Genomic DNA, 18,537 nt, shown 5'->3' with positions numbered 1-18,537 from the left:
ATTCAACCGGCTAAGGTCTATAATTCACTGGTAGGGTAGACACAGCATATACACGAAAAGAACACTCTTACCAATAAATGGATGAAATCAATGTAATACTTTCTTAACGAAGGAAGGAAAGGTGATCAAATCGATTGTGTATCGAAAAAGGAAGCTCAAAATATCGAAGATACCTTGAAAGACACGTCCATTACGTAACAGCATTAAGAAAAGAAGGGAGGTCACGATGCACCCTGGTGATCATATCTTTTCAGTGAATAAAAAATAGGCACATGGGATATTGGCATATGTAGTGACTGTTTTGGTAGGTAGAGTGCCGTAGACTTAGTTATTTTTCCATCCAACTGGCCAGTTTGGTGTAGTTCACAATGGCTTTTCTCCAGATATAGTATGCCTAGTTAATACTACTTACCTGGGGTCCAATCACACCAGCTGGCCCTGGTGGGCCTGGTTTACCCTCCAATCCCTGCCACAAAAAAACACAGTGTTCGTACATCAAGAAAGGGATCATCTAAAATGTTATTATAACAAATATATTGTTTTACTGTAAAATGTCTTCTTTACAAGTGACCTCCATAATTGAGAAAAAATGTTTTAAAAGCTTTGCTTTAAAAAAACAATGATGTACAAATATGTAGATGACCTTTATGTTGAAATTTTGCTATATAAAAATCCTAAGAGAAAGGTAAACTAGAGAAATCAACCAATTGAATGCAAAGTGGAATTCTAGAAAATATGTAAGCTAATTAAATTTATGAACTCACTGGCTCTCCGCGAGCACCAGGGAAGCCTGGAATACCATCCTGACCAATAGGGCCTGGGGGGCCTTTGGGACCTTGGAACCCACGTGGACCATTTGCCCCGGCTGGACCCTGCAACCAAAGCAGACATCATGAAAATGCAAAACACAACATTATTGAAATGTTCAAATGTGGCTTTGACAACTGAACAACTAGGAGACACTGTATTACTAAGTAAAAATAGAAGCAGTCCACATTCATATAGCATGTTTTCAGATGCACACCAAGAACTATGATGAAAACAGACAAAAGAGAAAATTCATCTGTGATTACCAGCAATTTAAGAACAAAGGTTTTTGAGGATCAATAAACATAAACTGCCCCTAGCTGGTTAAGCAGATAGTAGAAATACACCAGAAAACATCCAGAATTGAAAAAAAAAATTCTACACTATATATGACATCAGTGAAAGAATGATGCCTTACCCGATTACCAGAAAGACCAATGGGTCCTGGAGGGCCTTCCTCACCCTGCCAAAACAACCAAAAGGGTTAGCACAATGCAAACTGTATGTAACATTACAAATGTCTGAACTCTAAGCAAAAATAACTAAACAAACATAAAATTGTGGCATCAAATCAACGATTCATACTGTGAATTCCCAAAAGTTGAACACAATTTAACTAAAGCCAAAAGCTGTGATTTACAACGTACTGCGCCACCAAGAGGTTGCTATAGAGAGGGCATTTTTCAAGATCACAGTCCCCAAAAGCATAGGTGCCTTGCTGCAATTTCCATTTGACTGTATGTCAGTAGACAACTTGGGGAAATTTTTGATAGATTGGGACATTCCATGCAAAAGAAAGAAGACGGGATTAATTGAAACTGCTATACATCAGGAATAATTCAAGTTCCCTGTGCACAGCTGGAATATAGAATTTGTCAACTATTTCTCACAATACACTGCAAAAATGGCCTTTCCGGGGTAACCTCTTGATGGTGCTCTGTGTCTGGTCTGTGACGTTACAATACATGCACTCACACCACTGATTACAAGCTCCCATTGGATGAAAACTGAAGTTGCGCATTAAATCCACTTCCATGGTTCCATGTAATTCAATGTACAGTGGATGGGTTTTTATTGGAGTGATGTCACACTTTAATACAAACCAGATTGTGATATCAACCATGAAATCAAATTTGCTTTGCTTTTGTGTTTGCGTGAAATATGAACTGGCCTTAAGACTCAAACACAGCATTCTACAAGTTAAGAACAGACAGCAAGTTGTTTTACATTTTAAGTTTACAAAACAAACCAATCTTCTCATTGAGTTGTATTGTATGTGTTTTTTCAAAATATTAATTTTCTTTTCTGAGCAAAGTTTGAGGGAATATGATGTCCTGTAATGACTAAAAATGCTTGTTTATAATTACAGGTCTTCATTCAGTTTAAAAGTACTCTTTACTATGGCACCAAAGTGCACAACAGCTAAAAAAGTTGTGAGTGGTGTAATTCATTTTATCATGTCAATGATCAAATGTAATATACCCAGCAAAGGGTTCATCTTCTTGCTTCTCTGGGGATAGCATCCAGTTCACTGACTGCAATCTTTGGGTCTGCGATTCCATGCTTATGGAAAGTGGTATGCTTATGCATGCATTATGTTCTAAATTATTAAAGTGTGGTAATGCTTGGGCCTTATCAGTATGTTGGTACATGCATACATTATCACAGTATCAATACTGTTATGCATGTAAGCATGCGGTATGTTCAGTTCACATACTGTCATGGGCGGATGGTTTAAGTCCACTGTTACAGACTGGTGTCACTGGCAATGCTAAGCTATTTACATGTATATGGTTTTGGAGATCCAAGATTCTTCCAGTGTCCAATCAGAATTGATGTGGGGGCTAGCACTGATTAGTCAGTTATGGTAACTTGCAGCTAATCGGGCCTGCTTGGGTTTTTCCATTATAAGGGGAATTTGTTGGCTTCTAGGCCTATTAACTTTGTGACAGCTTTGATGTGAAACAATTTGTTCAGCCCACCACCTCCCCTAAATCTCCACCATAGTTTTTGTAGTGCCTTTCGGTTTTGTTGGGGCCAATTTAATGGGGGCGTTAGACTGATTTTAAGTTGGCAATTTTTTGACAGAAAATGACGATAAAAAATGTTACTGAGCATAAATTCAATGCATTAAGCCAACTATTATTGGGTGGTCTCTATTAGTAAGAGCAAAGGATTAATGATTTTTCTAACAATGCTACCTTTTGCTTCCAGTCAGGCTATGGAAGAGCTCATTTTCCAACTTGGGGAATTGGGATTGTTTATTAGGACATGATAGAATTCACCAAAACTGGGTGAACGGCTTGCAAATTAGATTTATGGTGCCCTTCAGTTTCATTGGAACCAACTTTCCCCTCATTGTCCAACTTGAGGGTTAATTCTGTAGGACTTATAAATTGTTGAAGTTATGTAATGATTACATAATAATAAGGGTAATGTTAAGGCAAGGTATGTTACATTTGGTTTTTTTTGTGGAGGTTAGATACTAGTAGATGACCTGTATTGGGGTCTCCTGACATGTTCATATTATGTAGGTGCATATGGCATGATTGTTCAAGTGGTTGGTAAAGATAAGGACTGTATGGTGTCGCCACAATTGGGTTATGATGGTGGAGTCATAAAATCTATTTTGAATGGAGGTGGTAGGCCATTATTTACATACAAGTTAACTATTGTGTCCTATGTGTTTGTATAACCAGTTTGCCCAGTGCAGGTACTGGAAATATTTCATGTGGTGTACGTTCCTTATCAATTACAGGTTCGAGCAAGAAATAAATTTCAGTGTTATGCTTTAGCAGAAAAATTGATATATGTTTCCATTCCCCTTCTTTGTCTGATTATAATGTAACTATTTATATCTAGTGACATGGTCAGCTATCTTCTCCCACAGAAATGTGGGTAAGGTCTGCTATTGAATACCTACCCCAAACAATTGCTAAATATGCAAATTCCTTTGCATCTGATTCAATTTGCTAAATCTTCTGATCAACCGTAGTGTGCCCTCTAGTCCCATGACGCATAGCAGAATGGCAGCTATGTTCATCCTTCTTTTCCGATATTAAAACCCTCCGAGCCAAACCCCAAACAATTGCTAAATATGCAAATTCCTTTGCATCTGATTCAATTTGCTAAATCTTCTGATCAACCGTAGTGTGCCCTCTAGTCCCATGACGTATAGCAGAATGGCAGCTATGTTCATCCTTCTTTTCCGATATTAAAACCCTCCGAGCCAAACCCCAAACAATTGCTAAATATGCAAATTCCTTTGCATCTGATTCAATTTGCTAAATCTTCTGATCAACCGTAGTGTGCCCTCTAGTCCCATGACGTATAGCAGAATGGCCGCTATGTTCATCCTTCTTTTCCGATATTAAAACCGTCCAAGCCAAACCCCAAACAATTGCTAAATATGCAAATTCCTTTGCATCTGATTCAATTTGCTAAATCTTCTGATCAACCATAGTGTGCCCTCTAGTCCCATGACACATAGCAGAATGGCTGCCATGTTCATCCTTCTTTTCCGATATTAAAACCGTCCGAGCCAAAAGTGGGGAAAGATGGGGTAGGTATTCAATAGCAGACCTCACCCAAACTTCTGTTGGGGAGGAGTCTTCTGCTTTCAACCTACCCCAAACAGTCGCTAAATATGCAGAGTAGCACCGAGCCCTTGGAGGGGGGTGCGGCGAGAATGCACTACATAATGAGAGTGCCAGAAGAATAAGAACTTGTCCAAATTTATTGCTTTGATGAGGAAGTCTTCTGCATCGATGTGGCCAATGTTAGGACCGCTCTGCTATGTGCGGAGTCCTTTTGTAGAACATCGGTGAGGTAGCATGTGGTGAAGGTAGATGGGGTCTTCCAGCATGCTGCCTTGCATATTTCCTCCATCGGTACGCCCCTGAAGTAGGCCCATGATGTGGAAACTGCTTGGATATCATGAGTCCTGATGAGGCGTAGTGTTTTATTGTCCACAGAGTTTGGCCAATCTGGGTTGGCAAACTTGATAGCCCAAACTGCCCATCCGGCTATGGTGTCTCTGGTTGCAGCTCAGTGAGGTTTTATTGTGGTGATGAAAAGCTGCGAAGTTGTACCCTTGAGTTTTCTGGTTTTGGCTAAGTACCATTTAAGATTCCGCACTGGGCACCATGGTTTGTCATCGGGAGTCCCAGTGTGTTTGGTAATGTCTGGTACAAAAATGTCAGGAGGATGGAAGGAAGATAATTTGTTCCTGGTGAGAAACCCAAGTGTTGAGATGAGACAAACACCATGGGGTTCCCATCAGATGTGGCCATCTGTGATGGACAATGCCTTCAGTTCACTGCTGCGCTGTGAGGTAGTAACTGCCAGTAGAAATGCCAGTTTCACTGATAAGTTGATCAACGATGCGTCGCTGAGAGGCTCAGAGGGAGGACCAGCAAGCAGTTGGAGGACAGCTGACAAGTCCCATGAAGGAATTAGTCTCTTAGTTGGGGGATGCTCAAGAAACATCCCCTGGAGTAGATGTTTAAGAGCAGTATTGTCGGACACAGTTGAACCATCTGGGAGACCATCGTGTACAGCCGCAATGGCCGACTGGTAGTTACGGATAGTTGAAACCTGAAGATCTGATTTGAACAGGTGCATGAAGAAGGCAGCTATAGAGGTCACAGGTACCCGGACGAGAAGTCTGGTCAGACGCGGGAATCATGGCTGGCGTGACCAGAAAGAGGCAATGAGAAGGACACGGCGTTCCCTTTCGATCTTGAAGAAGAATTGCAGGTATTAGGGACATTTGAGGGAAAGCGTAGGCCAACATCCCTTCCCAATTGATTTGAAGAGCGTTTGTTGCCCAAGCTTGCAGGTGGTAATATCTAGTGCAGAACACTGGCAATTGGGCATTCTCCGCTAAGGCGAAAAGATCGTTGTTCAGTTTTTCTACTTCAGCGAAGATCTGTTTGACTACACTGGTGTGCAGAGTCCACTCCGTGGGACGTACTTTTCCCAGAGAGAGAGAGCATCTGCTATGGAGTTGTCGACACCAGGAATATGAGTCCCCTGGAGGTGGATGCCATAATCCTGGCCCAAAGGAATATCTGTCTCGTCAAGAGGCATAGGCGGGGAGAAGGTGTGCCTCCCTGGCGATTGATGTATAACACCACTGTGGAGTTGTCCGACTGGATGAGGACTCGTTTGCCTATGATGCTTGGGCGGAAAGCCTTCAGTGCATTGAATACGGCCTGAAGTTCCAGTATATTGATGTGACTCCCTTGGAGCTGGAGGTCCCATGTTCCCAATGCTTGAAGTGGCAGTAGAGAGGCTCCCCAGCCCAGATGAGAAGCGTCCGATGTTATGGTTATTTCCAGGTTCACCTTGGGGAAGGGAACTCCAAGAGAGAGGTGCTTCTTCACTAACCAACACTGTAGATGGGGGTGGATGAAGTCTGATTTGGGGACCTGGAGATTGATTGAGTCCCATTTTGAATTCTTCAGGTGGATAAAGCAGTTCAGAGGTTTGAGGTTGATAATGGGTCACCTGCTGTTGAGTTCCTTCTTTGGAGAGAGGAAGAACATTGAAATGAAGCCTTAGTTTGCTTGAGATTTGGGAACCGGGTGGAAAGCATGTTTCTGAAGGAGAGAGTCTATCTCGGACTCAACTGAAGTCAGAGGGAGGATAGGTACAGACGAAGGGGTGCTTGCAAATTCGAGGGCGTATCTGTGACGAATGGTGGTGAGTACCCAGCTTTCCGATGTGACTTTTTCCCAAGACCCTGCAAAGAGTTGAAGTCCCCCGCCGACGGGTCTGAGATCGGCAGGCTGAGGTAAATTTGAATAGTCAGCGATGCCTAAACCCAGGAGGTCGGGGGTAGCATGGCTCAGTGGTTCTTCCCTTGAAGCTCCTCTGGGGTGGCTTGCAAAGTTGAGAGGAGGATGGACGGTAACTGGGTTGACGAAAGGGGCAAAAGGAACCACTTCCTGAAAGGGGCAAATGGAACCACTTCCTGCCGGGGACTCCGGGATTGGAGACGTGCGGTTTATATGGGTGGCCCGGTCTCCGAATTCGGACAAAGGAAACAGGGCCCTGTAGCAAAAGACCGTACTCCGAACAAAAGACCAGGCTGCTGGGCATTACCGACATTTATCACTCTCAAAAGTGGTGATAATCCAGCCTTGTTTTGAAACCGTATACCAGGGTTTGGGGCATTGAGAGCGAGCGGATTACCACCAGGGGCAAAAGCGCTCTACCACCGCAGCGATGAGCCACACAGCACTGCTGCACGCTAATCTGGCCCCTACTGAAAAGAGGTCAGCAGTGCACTAAGCCAGGTTCTTGAACAAAAGATAGTTATACAACACCGCACAATCTGGGCTCTGTTTACAAGGTTGCTGGCCTGGCTGAAATACTTGGGCGTCAATGAAGGTCACCTGTCCACTTAGAGTAGTGCCTAAAGATTACTTGGTGTGGCTATAAACGACCATTAAATGAAATGATGAATTTTTGAAGGATTTTGAAAACAAAAAAAATGATAGTCATGCCGGCCCAGCATCATCAACATTGAAAAATGCCCCGGCATGAAGTGGATAATTGCCCTGACTTGGAGGTCTGAAGGGTCAAGCCCAGCGATCATCAGGACGGATTTGGTGAGGTGGAACCACCGGTGGAAGGTAACGGAAGCTAAGTTTACCTGTTGTGTCAATGCGCTTAACTTCAGACTCCATCATCTCCATGAACTTCCCTTCAAACAGGTCTTTGCCAAAAAGAGGAAGTTCTTGGAGTCTTGACTTGACTCCCTCATAAGGAATGTTCATGGTGCCTAAAGTGTTGGATCTGCGTGCAGAAGAGGCTAAAACGGCAATCTGAACGAACAGGTCGAAGATAGAGTTGACATTCTCATCAAGTGCTCGAAGTTCGAGAGCTGCCAGGTCTGGAGTAACTGGTGAATCGTCATCACACTCTCGGGCCAAATACTCAGAGAGGAGTGCCGTAAACGCGGTGCAGCGAAGGCCATGTCATGAGGCTTTGTCGGGTTTAGTAAGAGTAGACTCGATGAAACACTTGTCCTTGTCTTTAAATGGAAACTTTCCTGTAGGCTTGTAAGTGTCAGGGGAAAGTTTATCTTTTGCCTCCGTTGGAATCTCACGGAAAGAGAGGAAATTATCAAAGTCCTTCCTAGCAAACTGGAAATAAGTCAAGGCCCTGGGCGGGTATGGACGTCATTGTTTGGCACCGGTGAGAACTTTAAATACACCACCAAAACAAGAAAATATACACATTAACTCAGAAATATAGAATGTATGTTTATTACAATACATTACGGTTTGATCAGAATATCACAAAGGTATGGAGCAAAACAGAATCTCGATAAACTCGAAGATGTCAAAAAGACACGTCCGTTTAGAATCACGCTAAGGCAAAGAAGGAAGAACATGGCGGCCATTCTGATATGCGTCATGGGACTAGAGGGGGCACTACGGTCGATCAGAATTTTGGCAAATTGAATCAGACGCAAAGGAATTTGCATATTTAGCGACTGTTTGGGGTAGGTTGAAAGCAGAAGACTGTTAATTATACATTTTGCATTTTTTATTTTGTCCAATTCTTGTTATGTGATGAGTGTGTGAGTGGTCATGGCGGCCACTCACTTTCCACTCTGTACATAATGAACTAATTTTATTCATAAACCCAAGTTGTAAAAATGCAAGTACACACTAGCTCCCGCTTGTCCTCTAATTTGAATTAGGAATGGAAGGCTCCTAATTCAAATAGTGAAATTTATTATTTGATTACTAATTGTGGACCAATTTTTTGAGAGATGTCTCACTGGAGAGCTAGCAACAAATGCAATCCTACCCAATTATCAATTCAGTTTGAAAATCTATTTTCAAGGTGCCAAACAAACAGGCCCAAAGCACAAAGCATAGAATAGACAATACATTTTTAATCTAATGACAGGCTTCATTTTCAATCAAAAGATATTGCGTGAACTGAAGTGATTATATCCTGCCAACATTATGGAACTGCTGATAAATTTGACAATGCAAGTGTGGTCAAGTTATTCAAAGTAGTGGTGATATTGCCATCACTCTTGCAATCTTGTATGTGACTTTACCTTTGGTCCTATTGCTCCTGGGCTTCCTGACACACCTCGTTCACCTCGCTGACCTCTAGGTCCACGGTCACCAACATTACCTGGAATTCCTGATGGTCCCTGTTGAAACAATCAAACATAAAATATAGTTTATGTGATTCTTAAAGCAGAAACCTGACCTGTTATAAAAACTTTGGAAACAACAATAAACTGCCCAATTTACAGGAAAGAATGTTGATGGCAAAAGACAAATAAGGACTTTGCCCACTGTATTCTGTCAATTCAAATGTAAGCTGTCAGTTCAAGTTGCATCTGTTTGAGGAATAAATCATTTTAAATTTTGGAAAGTAATTGAACAAGCAGTCCTGTTTGCTCATGAGATTTGATGGCTCACATAATTAGAACAGCACCACGGAGGAAGTATCTCTTTTGTGAGTTTCTGAGGTCCTAAAAAGAACCAGTAGTAGGCCTATGTGGGCAGTATTATGCTCTATCCATTGTCACGACACTGGCTTGTTTATATCTTTACCACTTCGCGACGGTGGCAGTTATCAATGTTAATGATGCTGGGGCAGGATAATTATCATTTTTTTTCTGTTTTCAAAATTCTTTAAAATTTCTATCTTCATTTACTGGACACTTACACCTACATGAAGGACTGTCTGGTTTCTACTCTAATCTGACAGACAACATCTATTCATGCTGGAGTATTTCAGCCAGGCATGCCGCCTTGTAAAAAGAGCCCAGATTTTGCAGTTTTACGTAATTTTCTTTGGTTCACGAAACTGCTGACCTCTTTTCAATAGGGGCCAGATTAGTGTGCAGTGGTACTGTGTGGCTCATCACTGCGGTGGTGGAGCACTTTTGTTCCCGGTAGTAATCCACTCGCGCTAAATCCCCTAAACCGTTGGTATAATGTTTCAAAACAAGGCTGGATTATCTGCCCAATTGAGAGTAAAAAAATGTTGGTAATGCCCAGCAGCCTGGTCTTTTGTTCGGAGTACGGAGTACTTTTGTTACAGGGCCCAGTTCGTCCGATTTCGGAGACCCCAGCCACGTGTATAATGAATATGTGTCTGGTACCAGAAACCCTGGCGGCAAGTGGTTAATTTATGCTGTACATATATTTTATTAGCATTTGTTTCAATTTCACGATGAACTACACCTATCTTCAAACATCTGTGATGAGTGTTTGAAATCGGTAATAACTTGCTAAAATTCAACTTACCCTAGATCCCTTCTCTCCCCTTTTACCAGGATTACCAGAGTGCCCATTGTCTCCCTGAAAGAAAAAGAAAACATACAGGTGGGAATCCTTCGAATTCTCATTAAATGTTCACTAATATAGCAGAAAAGCCTGGTATCAGAATATTATAAATGGCTTTCCCTCTGAGGAAGTAAAAGACATCTTCCCACTGACAAATAGGAACATTCAAAAATTATATTTAAATCTCATTTAGGAACCAATCCAACATGCATAGTGCTACATGTGAAATACAAGTACATGTAATTTCACAAGGACTAGACGAAGCTTACTTTCAGTTTAGATGTACAAGAAATTGACTGGAGTGGAACTTGGGCCTACAACCTCTGAAATAGTGTAATTGCACTCTATCAACGGACCTATTAACAAGCCCATACATCGCATGATTAGAGGCAATAAAACCCAAAACACCATATAGCCAAAGATCACACCCCAATCCTCCATGCAACATGGAATAAGAGAAGGTTGTGTTGGTCAGCAGAAAAACTATACAATTTCCCAATGGACAAAAGCTTTGCTCATACTTGAGAGACAAGATTACAGAAAACCCATAAGGCTGCATTGCCTGGGTGTAGTAACAAATGTATTTGGTACAATAATCAAACTAATTATAAAGATAATAAATATGTGCTTGGCCAGTCTCAAACATTTGTGTCAAGCCAGCTCAGGTGAATAGAGGCTGAAAATGTTCCAACCTGAAGGTGAGGACATGGAGTGCATAGATACACAATCTACTTTAACCTGACAATTAGGAATTTTAAAAACGACTTACTTTGACAATTTGGGTATTTGCTCTTTAACCAGGGGGCACATTAAACAGCTGTGTATGTGTCTAATTATCTTGATGCACGTGCGCACTCACTCGTGCTTCAACTCAACTTTCAAGGTATGATCAAGATGAATACATCTGTTCTTAATGGTTTTAAGTTATACTTCATTCAAAAAGGTTTTAAACAATATATTCCTCACCCAAATTTGTCCGGGCTTCAAAACCCACCTTTTTTAGTGAAATATTTTAGCTTCTATGATTAACCCAAACCCCCTAAGGGTGTATGTCAAATCATATTGAAATCGAATTTGTGACAGTTAGGAATAGCTATAAAACAGTTTGACATTGTGACATCTCAACAAAAATAAAGTGGGGAAAGTAGATGATATCAGGTTTGGGCAGGTAGATTATAATTACTACTTGTTATTTAAATGGTTCCAAATGTCCCTGATCTGTTTAAAATAAAAACACTTTGAAACAGTGAATTTGCCCCAAGTACAGACTACAGAGTAGAAATACATGTGTGCCATTGTTCACCGGCCACTTTTGTTGCTGGCTGGTGCTTTATTAACCATTGTGAAGACTGGCCATGTGACTGGCACTCTACAAATGCCCAAACAATCTTAGTTATTTATGAATAATAATTATTACCTTATCACCAGTTCTCCCGGGGTATCCAGGCATCCCAGGAGGTCCCATCTGGCCCTGAGGAGAACAAAAGAATTGTAAATGAGCACAACAGAATTTGTCCATTGCATCTTTTTGGAAGACTGTTATACCTGCTCCTCTCAGTGGTTCTCAAATACTTAGACATTCTTTTGACAACTTTTGATAAGCTCTACATTGGTTTTTTGTTTCTTGTTCAATTTTCCAGAACAATTATCTAACAGGATGTTTTGCTTATCCTCATGAATACAGTCCACAAGGCTTCATTCCTTGAGCTCATTTGAATCAAAGTCCAACCTTTTCTCCTGGTACACCAACTGGTCCTGGATCTCCCTGCACGCCTACTTCACCCTGAAAAAATGGTGGTAAGAAAGAAAATGCAATTTATAAATGTCACTGTTATGAATTGTCTCAACATCCGGGTCTGCAATTAAAGAAGGGGATAAAACCCTTCAGTGTGACTGTTGACTTTACTGCTGACTGCTGTCTTCAAAGGTGGGTATAAAGGCCTTCCCTGCATTAATGGGACAATTTGTTGGGAAAGTCAGAACCACAATGTGTAGACGAAATTCATCCCAATGTTTTCAGTCCCCATATGAGAGTGGATCGGTGGGGGGGGAACAAAAGTCATGGCCCTCCTCCAAAGGAAAAAAGGAGCCAAAACTAGTTTTCTTGAAATTAATGTGAGAAGGGCGAGTCTTTGTACCTTTACTCACCCCTCAGAGAGGCCATAAAATGTTACATGAATAAACCTCTGAATGGTTGGTCCCCTGATACAAGTTCCCCCTCCCCAAAAATTTGGTTCTTGATCCATCCTTTTTCCCATAATGCCACTATTTGTTATTTCAACATGTGTCGTCCCTATGATCCAGTAACAAGTATAAGTGTAATTTTATCAGCACTGCCTTTAATACACTGACATGTTCTAGTGAATTTTGGGTTCAGCATGGTTAGGGTTAATGAAACTAAAGTGGATAGCTTCTGTCAGCTACTTTGGTTCATGTTTATTTTGTTTAGATTTTTCTTTTGAATTTCTCCTCACTTGAGAGAAAGTGCCCTTCCAATGCTTGCCACTGTGCGTAACATTAACAAATGGAATGAGAGAAGACAGTGGTTGTGGACAACCACGGAGCTGCTTCGGTTTAAAAGGGTTTCAAAAAAATCTGTGCATATAATTATTACATAATGGAAATTTTTGGAAAGGAAATGGAAAGCAATGGGAAGTTTACAATCCATGTCATCTCGATGCATTTCACATCACTTATTATATAATGATACGACCATCCGATGAAATCGATGTCCATCTCGAAACCTTCCCTTTCTGGCTATCTGCAAAGTTCAACCCGATAGGACATGTACTTCATGAGGTATTGGGCTTTATAAAATGCACCTTTAAAGTCCTGTGACTTGTCAACCGATCAATTTGGGTCTAAAACCCTTGCCCTCCAAGCTACACACAAAGTTTAAGCCCAATCAGACATATACTTATTGAGAAATGGCACTTTAAACAGTGCCCCATTAATGTCACATCACATTAATGTAATGTCACACAATGACATCAAAATCACATCAGATCAGTTTGGGTCAAAACCCTTTCGCCCTTGAGCTATACACAAAGTTTCAACCAAATTAGAGATGTACTTCACATGACTTGGCACCAATTTATGTCATCATCACATCAGGTCAGTCGCGGTCTAAAACCCTTCCCCTTCGAGCTATATACAAAGTTTCAATTCAATTGGACATGTACTTCATGAGATATAGCACTATAAAGCTTGCCCCTTTAATGTCACGTGACTTGTCACCTGATGACGTCATAATCACATGAGGTCAATTTGGGTATAAAACCCTTCCCCTTTGAGCTATACACGAAGTTTCAATAAAATCGGAAATTTACCTCTTGAGATATAGCACTTTAAAAAGTGCCCTTTAATGTCACATGCCTTTCCCCAAGATGATGTCATAATGACATAAGTTCCATTCTGGTCTCAAACCCTTCTCCTTTGAGCTATACATGAAGTTTCAATCAAATTGGGAATGTACTTCATAAGATATAGCACTTTAAAGAGTGCCCCTTTAATGTCATGTGACTTGTCAGCTGATGACGTCATTATGATAACTTGTACAGGAACCTTTTCTAGCTTGTGGCCTTATTGTGTGCCCCTAACACAAAGTCGGTCAATCGATAACAATGCAAAAGCAGTCTTCCTGTTGAAAAACATGTAGAAGACGTATATATATGAGCAAAATTAAATAATCAAAATTTAAAAATAAATCATGTGATGACTTCATCATGACAATTATGGTGTTGGATTATCCTTAACCACTTCCTGCCGGGGACTCCGGGATCGGAGATGTAAGGTTTATATGGGTGGCCGGGGTCTCCAAACTCGGACAAAGGAAACAGGGCCCTGTAACAAAAGACCGTACTCCGAACAAAAGACCAGGCTGCTGGGCATTACCGGCATTTTTCACTCTCAAAAGTGGTGATACTCCAGTCTTGTTTTGAAACCCTATGCCAGGGTTTGGGGCTTTGAGAGCGAGCAGATTACCACAGGGGACAAAAGCGCTCCACCACCGTAGCGATGAGCTAATCTGGCCCCTATTGAAAAGAGGTCAGCAGTGCACTGAGCCAGGTTCGTGAACAAAAGACAGTTATATAACACCGCACAATCTGGACTCTGTTTACAAGGCTGCAAGCCTGGCTGAAATATTCGGGCGTCAATGAAGGTCACCTATCAACTTAGAGTGGTGCCTAAAGATTACTTTGTGTGGCTATAAATGACCGTTAAATGAAATGATGAATTTTTGAAGGATTTTGAAAATCGGAAAAATGATAGTCGTGCCGACCCAGCATGATCAACATTGAAAAATGCCCCGGCATGAAGTGGTTAATTAATAGTCGGAGGGTTTGCTAAATATTAAGTCATCAGATCTTTTAAAATATGCCAATATTCAAGTAAGATGATAATTTAGTAGAAAAATGTGTACAAAACCTACGGAAAAAAATTAAATATTCAAATTCAAAAATAAATCATGTGAGACGTCATCATGACAAATTTCTTCTAGGACCTACTTGACATGACTATCTAAAGGTCTACCAAGTTTGAAATCAATCAAATAAATAAAACTAAGTCCCCTGTCACAAAGAGTCTGAAAAAGGAAAAGAAAAAAAACTGAGAGCTTATCTGTCTGTTTGCGATCAAAACAGAGGGCTTTTTCGCACTCTTTTGTACATTTGAACAACTTCAAGAGGCCTTCAAGAGTGCACCTTTAATGTCACGTGCCTTGTCTTTTGATGACGTCATCATCACATGAGGTCAATATTCCTCTAGAACACTCCCTTTTCAAGATATCCACAAGATCTGATCCCAATCGGACATGCACTTCTGGAGATATAGGGCCTTAAAGACTGCACATTTAATGTCACGTGACTTGTCTCCTCATGATGTCATTATCACATAAGGTCAATATACCTCTAAAGCACTCCCTTTTCAAGATATCTGAAAGATTTGAACACGATCAAACATGTACTTCAGGAGATATTGGGCCTTAAAGAGTGCATCTTTAATGTCATGTGACTTGTCTCCTGATAAAGTAATGACCACATGAGGTCAAAATTCCTCTTAAGCACTCCCTTTTCAAGATGTCTGCAAGATTTGAACCAAATTGGATATACACTTTAGGATATATAGTACTTTAAATGAGGCACCATTTAATGTCACGTGACTCGTCTGCTGATGGTATTGCCATCACCTGAGGTCAATTTCCGTTTGTAAACCTTCCCTTCCTAACAACCTGCAAGGTTTCAACCCAATAAGACATGTACAATACAATGTACAATACAAAACATAATACTTATTGCAGAAAAGGTACAGATTAGATATTTTAAACATTTTGGTGTTCCATACAATGCGATCTGCTCTCGGCAGCACATGGTCGGCATTTTGCCAAGTCCCGAGTATATGCCCTACGAACTGTGCGCCCGTCTATGTTGCAGGCAGGGGGTTTTTGTCGGCGGTGCTTCATGTGTGTGAAAAAGTACACCAGTTATGCACTTCATGCAGCTGACTCCAATATTTTAGCTGTCATCTCATGCACAATTCACGCTCATATCTCTTTTGGTTGATTTTTTACCAAATTTTGAATAAGAAGAAGTTTTTATTGTAACTTCCGGTCTGATGACGTCATCAGCCCCAAACTTCACACACGTGTTGACTGGGTAAAGATGGTCATCTACATCAATTTTCAGGCGATTCGGACAAACTTCGCCACAGACATCCATTCAAAATTCATTTTTCGGAATTTGTAATCTGTCGCTAGAGGGTCCTCAACAATTTAAAAAATACTATACCCCAGCAGACTAACACCATTGAAAACAACTCGATACCTATTACCACTTTTAAACAATAAGACCACTTCCGGTTTCGACCGGAAGGGAAGGGTCACGTGATTTGACCCACACGAGATGAATTGAAGACCCCATTTTATCCTGGCACTTCCTGCAAACAGATTGTTGTGGGAGGCCAGGGCCAATTTTATATGGATTTTTATAAATCTAACGGAATATTTAAATATTCAAAATTTAATAATAAAACATTTGATGACGTATCATGACATAAATAATTTATTATTATCTTTATTTTCTAGTTAGTACTTGCTGCAAGTTTGACGACAATCAATGATTACTAAGGTATGAAAATAGAGCCTCAAAAACGTGTGTGAAGTCAATGGGCTAAAATAAATTGTACAAATTGATAATAAATCACTGGATGACGGACGTCATGTTTCTGGGACCATCTATGCATAGGGGTTCTTCATAGGTATAAGTTTGATGATAATCCAAAGTTGCATAAGCACTAAAGTCACCGGTAGAAAAAAGTATACAAACCAAACGAAAAGAAAAAGAAAAAAAAAAAAGACAAAAAGAATGCCTCTTTCGCAAAATTGCAATAGCTGCTTCGGCAGTACACCGAAGCAGCTAATAATCTCTTGATTAAATTTAGAGCATAAACGAAAGACATAATGATGCTGCAGACATGCTTAGAGGTGACCAGTCTGCTGTTTATTATACTCTTTGTTCCTGAAACTCTTGTGAAGTGCATTTTTACATCAAAGTAAGAGCATAGAGTGTTTGTGACACCGGCTGCCACTGCCTGCTATAAATGCTGGTAATGTTCCCTCAATATGTAATACAACTGATGAAATCCAAGCTCTTACAAAGTACTATTTTGAATTAAAAATCTAGCCTATTGTGTTTCATGGAGACATGGCTGAATCCCAATGTTCTGAGTGACATAAATGACATAGCTTTCAACTTATTCACTATAATCGTTTGGAGATGGATACTAGTAAACAGTGGGGAAGGGTATTTGTGCCTACATTAACAAGTCTTGGTGCAACAATGTCTAAGCAAAAACTACCCTCACTAACCAGGATATAGAAGTTTTGTGTGTGGCATGTGGACCGCATTATATACTGCTGGAGTTTAATAACCAGATGCATATATTTCTGGTATATAAACCTCCAACTTCAAATGCTGATGAAGCCACTCGTTTAGTCCACATAACAGTACAGTCACTTGAAACTCAAGTACTGCACTCACCTAAAATAACTCTAGGTGACTTTATTCAAGATTGGAAGGAATTTTGCCCAATTACATGCAGTGTGTTGAAAATACTGCATGAGGAGGGAATATTTTGGATGGCTGTTACTATTGTGTTAAACACGTATTTATGGCGGTAACTTGCACCAGTATTGGACTCTCAGATCACAATATGGTTGTTCTGATGCCTGATTAACATCAAACACTTAAAACAGTGTAACCTGTCAAGAAATGTGTGAAGGTCAGGAACGATGATGTTGAGCAGACTCTGCAAACTTGTTTTGCCATTACAGATTGGGACATCCTTGTAGATTCAGTTTGGTAAGCTACTGGCAATGGCGACAGGTCATGCAACTCGAAATTTGAATTCTTTACTACCATATTCTGTGTGTCCAATCATGCCATTGATTAATTTTAGGTGTGGATGTATGAAATGGCATTTTGTATAATACAACTCATGTAGTTTTAATGTTTTGATGTCTGTAATTTTTGGCTTTTTCGTCATTTTGCGAAAAAAAAAGGCTTTCTTTTTGTTCTTTTTTGGGGGGGCTTTTTTGCAATTTTGCAAAAAGGCATTCTTTTTCTTCCGTTTCTTTTTTTTTTGGCTTTTTCATAACTTTGCGAAAAAAGGCATTCTTTTTGTTCTTTTTGGGGGGGCTTTTTCGCAGTTTGCAAAAAAGGCATTCTTTTTCTTCCGTTTCTTTTTTTTTTTGGCTTTTTCATAACTTTGCGAAAAAAGGCATTCTTTTTGTCAAGATTCTTTTTCTTCTTCTTCTTGTTCCCATTCTTTTGTACGCAGTTTTTCTCCGTGGCACTTTAAACCCTCTGAAAGGTTCAATCTTCATCAAAGTTGCCTAAAGCAAAGACCCTATGGCAAAGATATGCCGCGAAGCATGACGTCATCCAGTGATTTATTATTGATTTTTCAATATTTATTTCAGCCCATTCACTTTGTACACATTTTCGAGGCACCATTTTGGTACTTCAGTAATCGTTGATCATCGTCAAAGTTACAGCAAGCACTGACTATAAAACGAAGATAATACTGAAATATTTACGTCATGATGACGTCATCAAGTGATTTATTATTAAATATTGAATAGTTAAATTTTCCGTTAAATTTATAAAAATTCATATAAAATCAACCGTGGCAAGTGACAGGATAAAATGTGGTCTTGAATTCATCTCATGTTGGTCAAATCACGTGACCCTTCCTTCTGGTCGAAACCGGAAGTGGTCTATTATTTAAAATGGTAATTGGTATCAAGTTGTTTTCAACAGTGTTAGTCTGTCAGGGTAATGTTTTCTTCAAATCATCTACTGATGACATTACCTAATTATCGAGCGCCCTCCAGCGACAG

The 18,537-nt window shown here is 40.3% G+C and overlaps 1 protein-coding gene and 1 long non-coding RNA gene across 4 annotated transcripts in view; one reads left to right on the top strand and one right to left on the bottom strand.

The window, feature by feature from the left end:
• The window catches only part of LOC110990209 (uncharacterized), a 126,841-nt gene that overhangs the window by 41,046 nt on the left and 67,258 nt on the right, over positions 1 to 18,537 (bottom strand). For all 3 annotated transcript variants that reach the window (XM_087142940.1, XM_087142941.1, XM_087142942.1), the window contains 7 exons: positions 11,869 to 11,922; positions 11,557 to 11,610; positions 10,101 to 10,154; positions 8,894 to 8,992; positions 1,226 to 1,270; positions 765 to 872; positions 413 to 466 (listed from right to left, as the gene is read on the bottom strand). In XM_087142940.1, the coding sequence (XP_086999066.1) occupies positions 413 to 466; positions 765 to 872; positions 1,226 to 1,270; positions 8,894 to 8,992; positions 10,101 to 10,154; positions 11,557 to 11,610; positions 11,869 to 11,922 (468 nt within the window). The remainder of the gene's footprint in view (positions 1 to 412; positions 467 to 764; positions 873 to 1,225; positions 1,271 to 8,893; positions 8,993 to 10,100; positions 10,155 to 11,556; positions 11,611 to 11,868; positions 11,923 to 18,537) is intronic.
• On the top strand, positions 10,043 to 11,936 carry LOC110990210 (uncharacterized). The gene is made up of 3 exons (XR_002599784.2): positions 10,043 to 10,178; positions 10,941 to 11,022; positions 11,824 to 11,936. It is a non-coding gene; the product is annotated as an uncharacterized LOC110990210 (long non-coding RNA).

Source organism: Acanthaster planci, linkage group LG11 (genome assembly GCF_054643075.1).
Source record: "Acanthaster planci isolate LZ-2023a linkage group LG11, COTS_SCS, whole genome shotgun sequence".
NCBI classification, from domain to species: Eukaryota; Metazoa; Echinodermata; class Asteroidea; order Valvatida; family Acanthasteridae; genus Acanthaster; species Acanthaster planci.
This window is presented reverse-complemented; position numbering and strand designations above follow the sequence as displayed.